The sequence below is a fragment of the Eptesicus fuscus genome, chromosome 13, assembly GCF_027574615.1.
Source record: "Eptesicus fuscus isolate TK198812 chromosome 13, DD_ASM_mEF_20220401, whole genome shotgun sequence".
NCBI lineage: Eukaryota > Metazoa > Chordata > Mammalia > Chiroptera > Vespertilionidae > Eptesicus > Eptesicus fuscus.
In genome coordinates, this window is record NC_072485.1 from 18,484,187 (window position 1) to 18,503,623 (window position 19,437).

At 43.2% G+C, this 19,437-nt stretch overlaps 1 protein-coding gene across 1 annotated transcript in view; it reads right to left on the reverse strand.

Annotated features, from left to right (window-relative positions):
• Positions 1-19,437, reverse strand: part of CNTN5 (contactin 5) — a 465,423-nt gene that overhangs the window by 229,882 nt on the left and 216,104 nt on the right. Inside the window, exons 9-11 of the mRNA XM_028157040.2 lie at positions 16,316-16,452; positions 13,433-13,562; positions 11,239-11,389 (exon numbers count right to left, since the gene is read on the reverse strand). Of these exons, the coding sequence (XP_028012841.2) occupies positions 11,239-11,389; positions 13,433-13,562; positions 16,316-16,452 (418 nt within the window). The remainder of the gene's footprint in view (positions 1-11,238; positions 11,390-13,432; positions 13,563-16,315; positions 16,453-19,437) is intronic.

The window sequence follows — 19,437 nt, forward strand, 5'->3', positions numbered from 1 at the left end:
AGGGAAGACCAGACATTATAGGCATGTTCCCTACAAAACACTGAGGGAGAGAACCACATAGAAAATATAGATGCATGTAAAGTCGGCTGACATAGGGAAGATACAATCACACGTGGGGACAGAGATGGTTGGCCAGAATGGGCATGGCCACTGCAAGAGCATGAAGATTTGGAATTCATAACCACCTAAACAAAGGAATTAAAAAAAAAAAAAAGGAATTCACTCTCTTGTTTTACTCAATTCTTGTGCTCTTGGGACTTGTTGCTCAAGGCTTGCTCTCTTGGGGTTCTTGCATTCAGCTCTATGGCCCATGGCCATGCAGACCCCACACACAATAGACTAATGGGCTGTAGTTAGCCTGATGTTGTACTGGACCGGCTCCAACATGGAAAGGAAACTCTGGACAATGGCTCTGATTTTAGCTCTACTGAACCCCCAGCTATACTTCTTCTATGATTGGATTAAGGAAAATAAGACTTTGGAAACCCAGGGGTGTAATTCCACAAAAATAAAGCTTTCTACTATATCACACCCTCCTGTGCGAGTCTCAGAAAATTCCTTTTCTCAGGATATAGCAAGAAATCCATCCCCAGAAGCAATCGGCGGAGACAAGCCACACTCTTCTCTGGGAACATAGGGAGTGGTATCTTAATGAGTGGCTTCATGTAGTAGAGGAATTAAAGCCAACCTTTGTAGTGAGGCCCAATTTCTGACTCTAATAGTCATGGGCATGCAGTCAACGTTAGTGGAAGATCCCTCCTACTGGCTTCTTATTTTCAGTTAGATGTATTTTAGGGGAGTAGGCTTAAGCAAGCCATTGATAATTTCTTAATTGAGCCTAGTTTTACTTAAAGGAATGATTTCTCCTAAAGGCCAAGTATTTGTTTATATTCATTAATTTCCAATGCTGCTATGACTTTGTTTGTTTTTTTTCTATTGTGTATTTACTAACATTTTAAAGGAAAAGTGGTGACATTAATCAGACAAAGTCTTGTGCAGTTAATTTTCATTGAAACCAGGAAGTCAGCACTCTAACCCACTGTAATACATGTAAGGCTGTTTCCTCCTTATCTCTTTAAGCTGGGTAGACCTATGGAACATCAAGTCACCATCCCTGAGTGATAACACATCGGATATTGTAAGCACTTCATAGGTATTAAATCTTATGTAGTCAGCTATCGTAATAACTAATGTCATTTTAATCATTTTATTTCCTTTGAAAGCATAGATTTTAATTTTTAAAGGAGGTTAACAGATATATGAATGCTCATTCCCCCTCATTATCCAATTTCTCAGATACTGAAAGAAACCAAGATACCTAGGGTCTACATTGTTTTATGTTCTTAATATGTAAGAGACATTGTCACAGAGGAAGCCACAAAACAGCTTGTTCATTAGAAAACACAGCATGTAGGTGGAAACAAAGGGACAGAAACAAGACCCTAATTATACCCATGCATTCCTCCTTTTCCTTAGAAAAAGAAAGAAGACCCAGTTTTCCCCTCAGTAACAGTGTCCTTCAGGGCTTACATTAAGAATATATATTTCTCCATATGTCTGTGAGTCAGTATGTGAGCCTGATCATTGTTGTCTAATGAACACAACATGAATTCCCACTAGAAGTCAACTAATGGGCACTTCAAGTGCAATTTGCTATGCGTGTTAAATGAGTAAGTAGAACACTTCGCTGTTTGGAAGCTCCTTTGGTGAGCAGGGAAATATTACAAGGGGTTTTGGACCAGTCTTTCCTTAGATTACAGTCCCATAAAGGAAAAATTACGCTATAATACTGCCCCTCCATAGGATAATTTTTACTTTCTTGGATGCAGGATTTCTTTAGCACCCATTTGAATTACAGTCCATTATCTCTGTAACTGGTACCATCCTCTCTCCTCTGCCTAGAAACAAAAACTGGCATTTAAGACAGTGTGAAATTTCAACAATTGTGAATAATCTTTAAACATATATGGCATATTCTATGGGGTTCTATAAGAGGTAATACATGTGCAGATAGAAAGAAAACAAAATAAACTGTGCTTTCACCAAAAACTACGTACTCTTCATTTTAGTCAAGATTGCCTTTGTCCACTTTGTACAGGAAATTGAACATGAAATAATGAAGGCTTAATATTTGTGCACTGCTGGAGTGCTTCTGGGTGATTATATTTTAACAAAAGTTAATGGCCAAGTAATGGAAATAATGAGCTGAAGTGAAAATCCAATATAAGTTTGATGAGCAGAACATTCTGAATGAAAGTATACTTAGAGGAGAAAAGCCCCATGGAACATTTCACGTCTTAGTATTCTTGGAGCGTATTGGTTTTAGTATTGAAATTGACATGATTGATAAAGAAACCTAAGTGGATATGTGCTGGTGATCTTTAAAAGCGACTGGGCTAAACCTGAAGATTCCTTAGAGGAAAAAGAAGAGGGGGGGAAAAAGAGTAAAAAATGTCTTTTAAAAGGCTTCTTCTCTATTTTCATGAACTCCCTGGGTATATTCACCTATTTGTACATTGCCTCTAATGCTGATTGTGGAAGTAATAAATATTCAGCTTGCTAGCACTGATACTGATCTAGGAGTAGGGAAAGTTGGTGAATGGCCATGCCAGGAGTAGGTGATGAGAAGTGGAGGTTTGGGGCTCTGGTGGACAAAGAATGTCAATTTAGGGACATAGATTTATGAAGGATGAAGTGATGACACTAAGGACCTAAAAGATTAATCCCAGAAAATAACTTAAATCTTAACTATCCTTCTCCTTAATTACTGAAGAAAGAAAGGGGAGTGATAAAATTTTCCAGAGCTATTGATAAAAATTGATGCCAGTATTCAACGAGTTAAATGTTCAAATGATACCATCATCACCACCACCACTATCATCAGCAGCAGAGTGTCATTATCACACAAGTAACATTCTTTGAACACTTATTAAATGCCATAGACAAGCCAGTGTATTTTACATGCAAAGTTTCATTTAATTCTCACAACCCAGTGAGGTTACTCTTGGCTTCCAACTTCACAAATAAGGAAATAAGTAAAGTAACTTATAGTCTGTAGGAGAAGCCGGGCAACCAAGTCCTGATATACACTGGGTTTACTGTACCCACAATGTTAAAGTGCCTTGTAAATTATAAATGCTATATACTTTAAGCAGTTATCATCATTAATATGATTTACTGTTTGAGCAGCAGTTTATATTGAAAATTCTGTCATATAAACAACTCATTCTATGATATAAATAGCAAGCAACTACAAATAACTCACAAGCTCTAATGTAATCTATTTTCTTATATATTTTTAGATGTATCATTTAGGGCCAAATGAAATATTTTGTAATACATAAGCAGGCAACTTATTTGTTAATCATTTTTTTCCTAAAAGTCATATTATGTTCTAGTTATTACTTATCAAATTTTAAACTTTAAGATAACAACTTATATATTTCTTTAGTGAAACAGATAAACACACAAAAATGCTGTGTTTTAAAGACACTCCTCCCCAAAAACAAATAAAATCTGAAAGAATCAACCAAAATTTGGCAAAAAAAAAAAAAAAAAAAAAGTAGTCTGTTGATAAAACAAATGATTTAATATTAACCTTTAGTTGTTACAACATTGTGTTTACAGTTTAGAATTAAACTGCAATTAACTCTAGATTCAAATTCACTTTTTTGAGTTTCTTATATGTTTTCAGTTGTTTAGATGATATTTTCCTGCAATTACAATATTTCATTATATTTTAATGCCATTGCTCGTAACATAATTTTGTTTTAAAATGCTACATTTCTTATATTTAAATATTTCTTTAACCACTTTTCCCAAATAAAATACTAGCCTTTATTTGCCCATATAGGACACTGACATTTGCTCTTTCAATATTTAATTTAGAAGGAAGCTTCCAAAACTGTGACAATTGTGAAAGATGGACAAGGCTAATTTATTTAACTTTTTATTTCCAATTGTTGTAGTTTGGATGAATGAGGAACATACAGGCTGTTCCCAAAAAGATGTACACACACTTTAAAGCTGGTTGCTTAATAGATATTTCTTTCTTTTCAGGTTTAACCCATTAGAATTAATAATTATTCAAAGTGTGTATACATTTTTTGGGATACCCCAAATTTAATGTATATCATATAAATGGTAAATATACTTATTTTACAATAAACCATAATTTAAATATGTAGTCCAAATATAAAATATATTTGCAGTTTTCAAAGCTTTAATAGATTTCTAACATCTCCATTTATAGTATTTAAATTATGTTTATGACTCTTATCAAATGATTGGTGAGCTTTATAATAAAGAGAAGTGATCTGGAGAAACCAAGATGGCGCCATAGGTTAAACACCTAACCCGCAGCCGGGCACAACAATTTCAAAAATACAACTAGAGGTCAGAACGGTCATCGTCCAGAACCACAGGAAAGCTGGCGGACTGAAATGCCCACAGCTGGGGAGAAGGAGAAGGCCACGGGGACAGTCGGGGGAGCCGCAAAAGCCTGAGGTATGGAGAAACGGACGGAGACACGAGCACGCGCGCCTGCGGGGAGGATGGAGCCGGAGAGGAAGGGGCGGCTGACGGCCTGGCCGGCGTTCACTGGCAGGAAGGAGATAAAGGCTCCGGATTGCGCTGAGCGCCGGCTCCGACTGCACTGAACCCCGTTCCGGGCGAAACCCTGGGAAGCCAGGCGCAGGCTGGGGGAATGAATCTGGGCTGTGGGGCGCAGGCACAGAGGAGCGGCGGAAGGCAGAGCTCCAGAGGCGCGCGCAGGAAGGGGCGCAAAGGACGGACTGTTGCCTGCGCCACTGAACTGCCCTAGCGGGAAGGAGACAAGGGCTCCGGACCGTGCTGAACCCCAGTTCCGACTGCACTGAACCCCAGTTCCGGGCGAAACCCTGGGAAGCCAGGCACATGCTGGGGGAATGAATTTGGCCTGTGGGGCAGAGGCACAGAGGAGCGGCGGCTCCAGAGGCGCACACGGGAGGGCGCGCAGAGGAGGGACTGTTGCCTGCGCCACTGAATGGACCTGCTGGGAAGGAGACAAAGGCGCCAGACTGCGCTGAGACCCAGTTCCAACTACATTGAAACCCAGTTCCAGGCAGCGGGCGAAACTCCAGGGCGCGTTTCTCTCAGAGGTGTTTGCAAAGAATACAGAGGGACACAGACACAGGAGCCTCATGTCTCCTGCACAGCAACTCTTCCTATATAGACAAAGAGGGTCCTCATGGACAATTGGCCTGGAGGACAATTCCTCCTAGTGACACCAACAACAATCAAGACTTAACTGTAGATACTCACTCAGTTTCGCAACTGCGCCGCCCCCGCAGGCCGCCCGGCCCGGGGCACTGGGGACGCCGCGGCGGCAGCGGCGCCCGGAGCCCGGCGGCCGCCCAGCGCCCATCCCCGCCGCGAGGCCCCCGCGCGCCTGGTTCCGCGGGCCGCGCGCCCCGCACACTGGACGGAGGCCCGGGCGCCCTCTCCGTGCACCTCCCGGCGCCACTAGACCTCAGTAGAGTTGACTGAATTCAAGGGATTAAGAAGAACAAATTGGGGAATTCGAAAAAGATGACGGCGGAGGTGAAGGCTGATGCGTTGCCTCACATGGCAGTTTCGGAAATACAACTGGAACATGGACTAGTGAGGGTGGCGACTGCTGCTCGCGTCTCCCCAGACCGGGCGGCTGCTCCTCTCAGTCAGCACCGCAGCCGGGGCCATGGGCTCGTGGGCGCCGCAGCAGCTGCTGTGGCGGCGGCCGCGGACTCGGCGCAGCGGCTCTCTGTGAAGGAAGAGACCATCTTTCTGCAGGAGGGGCACATCCGCGCCACCGACCTGGCCGAACTGCGCAGTGAGATCCTCGAGGCCCCGGAGGCCGCCAACACCGATTTGGAGGATTCTTAGGAGTTCTCATCTTACATTCAAGCCCTTTAAGCCATTTTGACAGAGGAGAATCAAGAAGGCGGCTAAGTTAAACAAAGGAACTGCGAACTCCACCACGCACAGCAATTTCAGGGGCACGAATGGAGGACAGAGCCTCTGCCATCCAGAACTACAGGAGAGATGGCTGAATGGTAGATTTATAGCTAAGAGGGAAGAGGAAACCAGCGAAATCGGAGGGGATGAGGTGTGGAGGCGCGTGGGTCTGGTTGGTGGCGGGGGAAAGGGGCTTTTGTTCCAAACCTAGGGGAGATTAGCTCTCCATCACACTGAAATCCAGCCTCTGGGGACCCGTGGGAGACCCAGATGCCTGCGGGGAGAGGCGGGACTCTTGCGGAGGTGCCAAGCGCCCCTGGGTCTGGGGGAGGCCGCGCTCCCCTGGGTCCGAGTGAGGCCAGGGGTCCATAGATCCAGGTGAGGCCTCGCGCATCTAGGCCCGGGTGAGCCCAAGTGGCCCTGGGTCTGGGAGAGGCCAAACATCCCTGGGTCCAGGTGAGACCATGTGTCCCTGGATCGGGTGAGGCCTCGTGAACCTAGGCCCGGGTGAGCCCAAGTGGCCCTGGGTCTGGGAGAGGCCAAGCGTCCCTGGGTCCGGGTGAGACCATGTGTCCCTGGATACGGGTGAGGCCTCGTGCACCTAGGCCCGGGTGAGCCCAAGTGGCCCTGGGTCTGGGAGAGGCCAAGCGTCCCTGGGTCCGGGTGAGACCATGTGTCCCTGGATCCGGGTGAGGCCTCGAGCACCTAGGCCCGGGTGAGGCCACGTGCCCCTGGGTCTGGAAAAGACCAAGCGCCCCTGGGTCCAGGTGAGACCATGTGTCCCTGGATCCGGGTGAGGCCTCGTGCACCTAGGCCCGGGTGCGCCCAAGTGGCCCTGGGTCTGGGAGAGGCCAAGCGTCCCTGGGTCCGGGTGAGACCATGCGTCCCTGGATCCGGATGAGGCCTCGTGCACCTAGGCCCGGGTGAGCCCAAGTGGCCCTGGGTCTGGGAGAGGCCAAGCGTCCCTGGGTCCGGGTGAGACCATGTGTCCCTGGATCCGGGTGAGGCCTCGTGCACCTCGGCCCGGGTGAGCCCAAGTGGCCCTGGGTCTGGGAGAGGCCAAGCGTCCCTGGGTCCGGGTGAGACCATGCGTCCCTGGATCCGGGTGAGGCCTCATGCACCTAGGCCCGGGTGAGCCCAAGTGGCCCTGGGTCTAGGAGAGGCCAAGCGTCCCCGTGTCCGGGTGAGACCATGTGTCCCTGGATCCGGGTGAGGCCGCGTGCACCTAGGCCCGGGTGAGCCCAAGTGGCCCTGGGTCTGGGAGAGGCCAAGCGTCCCTGGGTCCGGGTGAGACCATGTGTCCCTGGATCCAGTTGAGGCCTCGTGCACCTAGGCCCGGGTGAGCCCAAGTGGCCCTGGGTCTGGGAGAGGCCAAGCGTCCCTGGGTCCGGGTGCGACCATGTGTCCCTGGATCCGGATGAGGCCTCGTGCACCTAGGTCCGGGTGAGCCCAAGTGGCCCTGGGTCTGGGAGAGGCCAAGCGTCCCTGGGTCCGGGTGCGACCATGTGTCCCTGGATCCAGATGAGGCCTCGTGCACCTAGGTCCGGGTGAGCCCAAGTGGCCCTGGGTCTGGGAGAGGCCAAGCGTCCCTGTGTCCGGGTGAGACCATGTGTCCCTGGATCCGGTTGAGGCCTCGTGCACCTAGGCCCGGGTGAGCCCAAGTGGCCCTGGGTCTGGGAGAGGCCAAGCGTCCCTGGGTCCGGGTGCGACCATGTGTCCCTGGATCCAGATGAGGCCTCGTGCACCTAGGTCCGGGTGAGCCCAAGTGGCCCTGGGTCTGGGAGAGGCCAAGCGTCCCTGGGTCCGGGTGCGACCATGTGTCCCTGGATCCAGATGAGGCCTCGTGCACCTAGGCCCGGGTGAGCCCAAGTGGCCCTGGGTCTGGGAGAGGCCAAGCGTCCCTGGGTCCGGGTGCGACCATGTGTCCCTGGATCCGGATGAGGCCTCGTGCACCTAGGCCCGGGTGAGCCCAAGTGGCCCTGGGTCTGGGAGAGGCCAAGCGTCCCTGTGTCCGGGTGAGACCATGTGTCCCTGGATCCGGGTGAGGCCTCGTGCACCTAGGCCCGGGTGAGCCCAAGAGGCCCTGGGTCTGGGAGAGGCCAAGCGTCCCTGGGTCCGGGTGCGACCATGTGTCCCTGGATCCAGATGAGGCCTCGTGCACCTAGGTCCGGGTGAGCCCAAGTGGCCCTGGGTCTGGGAGAGGCCAAGCGTCCCTGGGTCCGGGTGCGACCATGTGTCCCTGGATCCAGATGAGGCCTCGTGCACCTAGGCCCGGGTGAGCCCAAGTGGCCCTGGGTCTGGGAGAGGCCAAGTGTCCCTGGGTCCGGGTGAAGCCAGAGCCTGGGTCCGGGTGAGGCCGTGTGCCCCTGGATCCATCCGGGTGAGGCTGGGACCCAGGCCCGGGTGAGACCACGCGCCCCTTGGGTATGGGTGAGGCCACGTGCCCCTTAGTCCGGGTGACGCCGTGCCCCTGGGTTCGGCCGAGACCAAACCAGAGGGAGTCGGACCTCCGTTACCGCCATTTGTCCACCATCCAGAGCTGGGGGGTCAGTGCTGACATGTACACATAAGGAACTACTGGACATTGAAATTGAGTCTCAAAAGAACTGTTGGTCCAGGGGGAAGCTCGCTACAGACTGATTCATTTGCTTGTCAGCATAACTATTAATGCTCGTCTCACATTCAGTGCTTATTAGTATATATCTAGTGACATATGATCTCGCTCATCTAGGGGAAATGATGAACAACATAGACTGAGGAACAAGAACAGAACCAGAAGCAAGGAGGCATCGATCGGACTATCGGGCCTCAGAGGGAGGATAGGGGAGGGTAGGGGGAGGGTGGGGGGGAGGGGGAGAGTTCAACCAAAGGACCTGTATGCATGCATATAAGCCTATCCAACGGTTAAGTTCAACAGGGGATTGGGGCATGCGTGGGGAGAGGGGTGGGATGGGAATGGGGGGATGAGGACAAATATGTGACACCTTAATCAATAAAGAAATTTAAAAAAAAAAAAAAAAAAAAAAAAAAAAAGAGAAGTGATCTAAAATTTCTGTAAGTATATAAGTTGCATATGTAACTGAAATCCTACCTTAAAGAGTTTATCATATATACATTTGACATTTTAATTTTCAAGTTTCCATTCATATTGTAGAATGTTCAGTTTTTCATACATCTATGTGTGCCTTCTACTCTGTTTTATGAAATTCATTCTAATATTTAAATCTTAACCTCTTATTTTAATACTTGACTCTTTAATATTTTTATATCTAATTAGACTGTATTCTTCCTGAAACCTGGGATTGCTCAAATGAAAACAAATCATGTAGTAGTAAAAAATCGTATTTTGCAAGTGGTCTTGTTGATTTTAGTTGTAAAAATGCACTATACCTCCAGAGTTGTTAAATTAAACCTCTTCACAAACCTAAACACATCTGAGTAGGCAAAATGCTAAACAAATGTGGCCAAGTCTTGTTTTTACTTGAATAAATAAAAACAAAACTATTTAAGATTCCTCGCTGACTTGCACTTTGACCCAAAATATTGACATCTGGAAAAAAAAGAGTGGTTGGAGTTTGAAGCCAGTGTATTTCTCCCCGTAACCCAAGGGATTACCAGTGAGAAGAAAATCAATCAAGAAAACTGGTAAATTCACAACTTTGTTTTCAACTTCCAGAAAATAAAAAGTTTATATTTACTTATATTAGTTGTAATAGAAAACCATAATCTTGTTCCTCTCTCAATACGCTTGCTTTGACAAAAGAGATGCCACCCAATTTTTTAAACTCACAGTGAGATGTCTATGAATAGATGATGAGGAACTTTCTATGATGAACTGAAATAAATAGGACAAGGTGTACAGGCCACCCACAAACAAGCATTTCATATGAGATGGTTTACACTGATATGGCATATATATTTTGGTGATATAAAATATTTCAATACATTCAGAAAAAAATGATACCAAGCAATGTAAAGTATTTGATTTTTATAATAAAAACATTTTTCTTCTGTTTTAATAAGGTTTGTGCCAGGTTTTAAAATATATTTCGATAAGCAGCAACCCCCAAAATTCAATTCCTTGATATGAAATTCAGCCATATGCAACACAGATCTTGCAGTTTGTGATCCTGCCCACCACCTGGCCCCCTACTCCAAGTTAAAAGATAAATTCCCTTTCAGAATGAGATGCCTGATGATACTACCCCTATCAATCTCTGATGATACCCTTTCCAGGAAGCATAGATCCTTAGGCCCAAACTGAATCTAGTTTTTCCACAAATTAGTTCATCAGACACAGGCAATTTAAATCAGTATTTCTCCAACTTGAATGGCAAACAAAAACATTTTTTAATAATTTCAAATATTCCAACATTACTTTTAAGAATTATTCAAACGGATCCCTAATGTTGACTTAAATTATTTAAGTATATGATTACTTAGACCCAGACAAACATAAAACCAGGTATAAACTCCATCATTACAGATCAAATGAAAAATAAACTCTAAGGCAACATATTCAACCCTATTTTAATATATTGGAGGTAATTATTTTGTCAAAGCTGTCAACATTTGCAGCACCAATATGGCAATAACTGGGAGAGCATGGGACTTTTGACCTTGGCATAGACCGTGATGGGATGATTTGATTCTCTCATCTGTTTTATATTTGTACTTCTCTGATGCCCTTTTAGTTTACTTACCAAAGACAAATCTTTACACATTATATATTACTCTGCACATTTCTCAATTGCCTGTGGTTACTGAAACTTCCTGTACTATCTTGTGTCAACATTACGGAAAACAAAAAGAAAGGCAAATAGGCACACATTTTAATTGGAAGTGTTCCATCATAAAGTAATTATCCAAAAGATCCAGAATGTGTTTATGTTATTTTTAATGTTAAATTTGAAATGAGAACACAATCTCTAAAAATTATCATAGATAACTTGGGTATCCCCAGTTCTGCAGACCCAAAATGAAAACTCAAAATAACTCACTTAACTAAACAAGTGTTTGCTTTCTTCATAACCTGGTGAAGTTCTCAATTGGTGCTGAAACACCACAGAGGTAAAGTCAGCTCACTATACTGAAGTAAACCTTTGGGTTCTTTATAATAACTATATAGACAAAACCACATTTCAATCTAGTCATGAAAATATGTTTCACAAGTACTGCAAGACTCTTGTATACTTTGCGTGTATCATCAGCAACTTCAAAAAAGTTTGACATTAAGAGTTTTGGATTATGAAATAGACTTCTAACCTTTTATTCTCTCTAATGGCTTTGTCTCCCTTCTTCCAAGAGATGGTTGGTTTTGGAGAGCCTTGGGGTTTGCAGTCTATGACGACTTCCCGGCCTTTGGTAACAATTATTGTTTTCTTCAGCTGATTCAGTGCAAAAGTGGGAGCTGAAGCTATTAAAAAAATGTTAGTTCTACCAGAAGCAATGACAATAATCTCAAATGTATGATACATCAATATTTTGCAACTTTTTCTTCTGGGCTACATTTCTAATAAAATCATACAATATTTACACAGACAAAAGGCATTAACTTAAAATTTATTAATTAATAGCTATCTTATTGGTTGTTCTTTTCATTAGTATGTGATGGTTTCATAAAATGTGGAATCCAGAGAGAAAAGGCTATTTTTTTAAAAAATGACATTCTTTAATTATGGTTATCAACTTTAATTGCAAAAGACTAATGAGCACCTTGGGCAAAAGGTGAAGGGGTCAGCAAATAAAGTCTATTTTGGGCTTCCTCTGGAAAAATGGAGGTCCCCTGTGGAGAAGACAATTCTGTCATCCATTTCCTATGTGTGAGTCTTAACTAAAGCATATTTTGCTTCAATGTTATACACAATTGAATGCAGTTTTTAAGAAATGGAAATACATTTTTAAGAAATAAAATAATTTAAATTTCAATCAAAAGTTCTATTTCACTGTTTGTAATTATTCACCTAGGTCTGCTCATTCATTAATATTATTTTTATTGTATTTTTATCAAGACACTTTAGATTACAGTTAACTCCATTGTGCAGCTGTGGTTGAAGAATACATGATACAGAGATGAGAGCAAATTTTTTTTAAAAGCACTTGAATCTAAAGAAAACCTGAAAAATATACCTACAAGTCTACAGTACCTGAGATATTTATTGTACCAGTATGACAATTTTGTGATTATTTCACAAGCATTTTATGTCCATCACATAGCAATATAGTGCATGACACATTAAAAATATGTACCCAACATAAAAAAGATATATATGCAATTGAGAGGGTTAAGGCATTGAAAGAAAAGTGAAGGATATTATGGGGGAATCACAGGCAACGTTTTTGATTGCCTACTGGAAATAGAACTTACAAAAGGTAATTTTGAAAATATGTCTAGTGACTAAGTGTTTCTGAGTAAAAGATTAACTGAGTAAAGGCTGAATCAGCTTCCTAACTCAGAAATGGAGTGTAAGCTGAAAAGAAAGTACATTAATATCTTATTGATTAGTCTTAGGGGACTAAAATGTAAACTCATGTCTATGTTGGTTATAATGTAGAAAAAATAAGTTTAGGCATTCATAATTTAATAAGTTGACTTAAGGTGTATCACATTTAGCTAATTTATTAATGGTAAGTTCCCATATTCCTGAGATCTTGGGTGTTTCTGTTGATGTCATGCTTGGGGAATGTAAGTGGAGAATAGAAAGTACACTTGGGCTTCTGATCACTTTTGAGAGTCAGTGAATTGAGATCCCCTAACTAGCTCCCTTTGTATTATAAACATCCCAGAACCAAAGTTTAAAAATCATCAGAGTGGAAAAAATTAAATCCATTCCAGCAGCCCAAATATGCTCAATCTTGGTAGCCTATTCCATGGTATTTTATCTTTCCTGTAGTAAATAGTGAAACTATTATTACTGCCCTGGTTACATTCTTATCAAAGCTGCAACCCTATGAAACAGCTGTGCCTGGCCTCAGGAAGGCTTTCCATTCTGTGTAAGGATGGACATGGTGATGCCCCCGGAGGAGAGGTGCTTTACTCTGGAGTCCCTACTCCGGTAGGTAGGAGCCGCTCAGAAAAGTCTTAAGCATTGCTAAGGGGCCAGGGAGAGGCTGCTTGAAGTCTACATTCTGGCTCCCTACCCCCAAGACGTCCTTCCTTGAAAGTTAACATATATTTCTTATGATTTCTTTAATGCCATGGAAAACATGTATTGTGGAACCCTGTTATGATTAAAATGAAAGTTAGAAAAGCCTTATAATAAAAGTTATGGCACACACTGTACCCAATGTAAACTTGTCCCCTAAAGCTTAAAAAAAATATTAGCAAGACATAGTATTTTTTTTTTCAATCCAAAAAATAGGCTTTTGCAATCACATCATAAAACTTTGGTAGAGTGAGAATTAGAGCATGGAAAGAAGCCATGCTTTTTTCCCATTGACTTACTTAGAAATTGCATACCTAGAATTTTCAGCTCAGCACTGGCATAAATAGCTCCATATTTATTTTCAGCCAAACACTGATACATTCCAGCATCTGACTGATTCACACTGTGGATCATCAGTACTCCATTAACCATCTCAACCTTACTCTGTAATGGAATAAAAATATTAGATATAGAAAGTGAACAAATCATACAGATTCTGCAGTTACCATCTGCCAGACCAAGAAAAAAAACCACCCTGCAATTAATGCAATTGAACATTATTTGACAACTTAGCAACACAATTTACTGTTCCTTATTGTATTATAAGGCCTCATGTAAATTATAACTACTTCTTAGGAAAGAAATTATAACTATATTTTTCTGTAGTTATTCTTTCGAGTTTTACCTTTGTTTTTAAGTGGAGCTGCTTTTGTTTGGTATACTAGCTGAGCTTGTGAAGAACAACCTTCAGATGAAGCTTTTATTTGAATTCATTTTATGAAGGAGAAGCAGGAGTTTACATGGCAGAAAGAATTGAGGCTATAAATACATAGAATCAATGTTAAATAGAGCTAAGGTCATAACAAAGACCCCTTACTATATTGATCTGGTCAGGAGTTTGCCTTTTCTCTCACTTCCCACTAAAATAACACAAATAAAAAACTGCCCTAAAACTAGATTCTGTATAAAATTATTGATAAAAAATATAAACTTCATAATCAGAAGAAACAATACAGAAGTCAGAAAAATTGAGCATGTGCAAATTGAAGTAAATTGACTCCCTACCCAAGAGGCCAAGAGCACATTTAAAAATGAATTTTAAATGTTGTGAAACAACCAGGTGTCTTGTCTACTTAATACCATGCAGATCATTTTTAAAATATTAGTGACCAGTGCTTTGATTATCAACAGAGATGCCAAGTAGCTTGACATCATTTTCACAATAAACCTATTCACTTTGCAGATGTATCATCTGCCAGTGTAATTGATGGCGTTTACTTTACTTGGATGCTGACAGTAGAAAACATGACAGCACAGTCCCTTCTCAAAGTGTATCTGGTATCCATGGGAGAATTAGAGAGAAACAGGCAATGAGTCAGTGCCTCAGATTCCCAGGCTCTCACGCTCAGTTTTGTTTCGTTTTTAAACAGCTCTGTAGTTCTTTTAACAGCTCTACTTTTCTGTCTTTTTATGTAATTGCATTTGCTTTGGCCTAACTGGCTTTAGAGTAAGGGAATGTTGGAGCTGGATGGGACTGTAGGGATGATCTGATCTAATCTCTTCATTTTACAAAGCAGCAAACTGAAGTCCAAAGAGGTAAATGACAGACAAGAGGCCCCTGTGCTCAGGATTTCAACGTTATACACATCCCTCCATTTTGGCTATAAATAGTGCACTATCCCCCCTGCCCTCTTTCCTGCAAAGGTCAAAAGTAAGGGAAAGAGTTTGCTAAAATTATTACTATTATTCTGAAATTAAATAGTAATTGATTTATTTACAAATTTTGTACATATTAAGTTGGTTTTTTTTTAAATATATTTTATTGATTTTTTACAGAGAGGAAGGGAGAGATAGAGAGCTAGAAACATCGATGAGAGAGAAACATCGACCAGCTGCCTCCTGCACACCCCCCACCGGGGATGTGCCCGCAACCAATGTACATGCCCTTGACCGGAATCGAACCTGGGACCCTTCAGTCCTCAGACCGACGCTCTATCCACTGAGCCAAACCGGTTTCGGCTATTAAGTTGTTTTTATAAATATGCAGATTTCCTAAAAGGATATTTTTAAAAATATATATATATTATTGATTTTTTACAGAGAGGAAGGGAGAGGGATAGAGAGTTAGAAACATCGATGAGAGAGAAACATTGATCAGTTGCCTCCTGCACACTCCCTACTGGGTATGTGCCCGCAACCAAGGTACATGCCCTTGACTGGAATCGAACCCGGGACCCTTGAGTCCACAGGCCAATGCTCTATCCATTGAGCCAAACCGGTTAGGGCTAAAAGGATATTTAAATGTATGGGTAGCAGGATGCCACAGTAAGAACCTGCCCAGGACACAGAATACAGGGGAGTTTCTATTCCAGCTCCCTTACTAGATATATGATCTTGGGCAGGTCACTTTACTACCTGGGGTTGTCTCCATCATCTGCAAATCAATAGCAACAAGCTAGATGGTGTCTAAAAGTCAGGTAGAAATGGCAATGAGTCTATGATAAAGCATTTATATTTTCCTAAGAATTTATAGGATTTAATACAATTTAAAGAAACAATGCATTATTAAAAAAACTAATTAATTAAAATAAAAATTGTCCCCCTGTTTGGGTAGCTCAGTGGGTTACAGAGGCATCCAGAAATGCCAAGGTTACTGATTTGATCCCTAGTCAGTGCACATATAAGAAGCAACCAATGAATGCATAAATAAGTGAAACAACAAAGTTCTCTCTCTTATTCTCTCTCTCTCTCTCTCTCTCTCTCTCTCTCTCACTCTCACACACACACACACACACTCAATAAATAAATAAATAAATAGCCCAGACGGTGTGACTCCATGGTTGAGCATGGACTCAGGAACCAAGAGGTCACTGGTTCAATTCCCAGTCAGGGGGTCAGGGCACATGCCCGGGTTGTGGGCTCCATTCCCAATTAACGAGGAGGACAATTAATGATTCTCTCTCTTCATTGATGTTTATCTCTCTCTCCCTCTCCCTTCTACTCTGAAATCAATAAAAATATATTTTTAAAAATCAATAAATAAACATTTTTAAAAATTATAAAAATTGTTTATATATTTGTGGTATTTCTCACTCCAAATATATTATAAAGCATAAGAAAGAAATGGATTTCAATAAGAAGAAAAGAAGATTGTCCTTTTTGTAATCCTGCTAAAAGTCAATAGTTACCAAAAGTACCTGAGTTAAGAGGGGCACTCCATTCTTCAGCCAGCGGTATGTGGGCCTGGGTTTCCCAGTAGCCTTACATTCCCAGCGCAGAGGGCTCCCACTGTCTAACTGAGTATCATTGAGCTTTTCTACCCAGTGTGGGTAAGCTGTAAGAATTTAAGCAATAAGAGATGATTTCATTTTTCAAACACTTAACCAAGTTCACAATTCCTATGAATGTATTAATTGCATTACAAAGTTTTATCAATTCACGTAACTATAAGTATTTGGAAGAAGCACAGCATTTTATTATACACAGAACTCTCATTTCTTGTGTAAATATAAAAATGGAATATATATATATATACATATATACATACATGTGTATATAGAGCAGTGTTGATATTTTGATCATTGAAAGCTAAGTTTATCTTTTTTGACATTTCTCTTAGAACATATATATATATAAATGTATATTAATCTATTTTTATTGTTGATAGTATTACAGATGTATCATTGTTTCATTCATGGCAAAACAGTGGCTAAATTCTCCCTAAGGTGCCAGAATCTGATTAGCAGGAAGGCAGGTACTTAAATATTGGGGCAGCAATAGCACAGGTTGAAGTAATGCAACATGTCCATTTACTGAATAAATGGTCTGCTGGGTTATTTTTCTCCCCTAATAGAATCTGGATGGCTTCAGAAAGTTAATTTGCAAATTCAAATTTTAGTTGATATACATATTTTATATACTTATTAGCATTCTTCGTATATATTATATATATTAAAGCTTTCAAATTTACAACAGAGAAAAATTCCTTTATCAAGAAAGAGGGAGACTGCGGTTCAGAGGGGCTATGAACAGAGAATCAGCACGGGGGCCTGCAGGGAGAGGCTCTCGCCTGTGGATAGCTTGTGGGCGCCAACCCAACGCTTGGCTCCCGTCTGGGCTGCTGACTTAAAGACGTCCACAGAGTAGCTGGGCTCTGACTTGGCCAAGAAGATGCCCACGAAGGGTTAAAGGACAGATCTACACCTGCTTTCGGGGTGGACCCCAGGCGAAGTGGGAGTGGTGGGCAGCTCTGCATGGAGCGATCCTGCATGGGAGTCTGGGCTGCGGAGGGACAGGGCCCAGGGTTTGTAGTGGCGGGTAAGTAAATATGGGGCTTGAAGAGACTACTTTTAGGAGCCAAGGGAAGAAGTGTCCCCAGCTGCAACTTTTGGATTCTGTTGCCAGGTTTCCAGGAGTTGTTTTCATCATAGTTCTCTAAAGAATCGGATGCAGGAAAAGCTAGCTGGATCTCCCCAGGCTGAGGAGAGTCTGTCCTTGATACATGCTGCTGGGTAGCAAGCACTGGAACACTAGGGATGATGTAATCCCGATAATATGCCCAAATGCGTTTGTTAAGGAACCTGGAGCACAATCACGTGATGTGCTACTTGGTAGCTATAGAGGATGCTAACTTTTTGATGAAAGCCAGGGACTGACAGAGATGGTTCTTTCTTTAACATAGAAACACATTTTTGTGAGTAAGTAGTAAAGAAAAAAAAAAAATAAATAGCCATTTCCTATTTATCACCTCCTCTACCTACTTTTTCCAGTTTTGGCAAATTCAAGAATGTGTCCTGTACGAGGAAGCAATTTTTTGCATTGTTCTCTGACTTCCACCTTTCCATGTTACTTTGTTGAAGATCTTTATAACATGACTAGAGGCCCAGTGCATGAATTCGTGCACATTTGGGGTCCCTCCACCTGGCGGGCAATCTGGCCAATCAGGGCCGGTGGCTGGGGAGGGACCGAGGGAGGGACAGAAGGAGAGCTCCAGGGCATGTCTAGTGCCGTCTCATCCAGTCTTGATTGGTCAGACCCCAGCATCAAGCTAACCTACCGGTTGGAGCATCTGCCCCCTGATGGTCAGTGCTGCTCGTCATAGCGACTGATTGGTTGACCGCTCAGTCAGACACTTAGCATATTAGGCTTTTATCTTACCTAATAAAAGAGAAAAATGCTAATTGACCATACCTTCGCTACACCCACAGCCAATCAGAGCGAGTATGCAAATTAACCAAACAAAGATGGCGGTTAATTTGCATATGCAGGCGCAGAGCGGAGTGAAGCCTGCTATGAGGGCAATGGGGGTGACGGAGAGAGCTACTTGAGTGGTGCTTCAGACAGAAGTGAGGACGTGCCGGCTCCAGGCAGCCCTGAGCAGGGAGTGGGGATTTGCTGGCTGTAGTCGGCTGGGGAGTGGGGACATTCCGGCTCCTAGGAGGCTAAGGAGCGGGGACTTGCCGACTCCTAGGTGGCTGGGGAGCCGGGACGTGCCTGCGGCCAGGGAGCGGGGACTTGCCGGCTCTAGGCGGCCGGGAAGCAGGGACTTGCCGGCTCCCGGGCGGCTGGGGAGCGGTGACTTGCCGGCTCCCAGGCGGCCGGGGAGCAGGGACTTGCCGGCTCCTGGGCAGCTGGGAGTGAAGCCAGGGGCCTATTCTTGCACGAATATCGTGCAATGGGTCTCTAGTATATATATAGATGAATCAGCACAGGTTGCTTGCTTTCACTGCTCTAAGACTTAATATACGGTCATTATCTAAACAAAAATTGCTATGCTTAATAATTCCTTAGAAATAAAACAGAAGAATTGTGCCATAGCCACTTACACAGACTTGTTTTTTAGATTTGGATTTAATACGCTTTTCATTATGACTTTGTCATATACAGGAGTGGGGAAAAGTAGGTTTACAGCTGTGAGTACCCCAAACAGAGTTTCTTCTTCTATTATTATTTATTAGTTATTGTATTATTTTCCATGCAAACAACTTTATTTACTTTACTAGAGGCCCGATGCATGGATTCATAAACGGCCTGGCCAGCCGGGGGTTGGGGGTTGGGAGTGAGGGGGGAGGGACCACAGGAGTTTGGCTGTGGGAGCACACTGACCACCAGGGGGCAGCTCCTGCATTGAGCATCTTCCCCCTGGTGGCCAGTGTGCATCATTGCTACTGGTCAGTTGTCAGGTCCTCCATTCATAACGGTCACTTAGGCTTTTATATATATAGATAGATTTACTGCAACATAACTATCTGCAAACTAAATGTGGAAGAACATTCAAGATAAAAATGAAGCCTCGGAATGAAAGACTAATTACACTGAA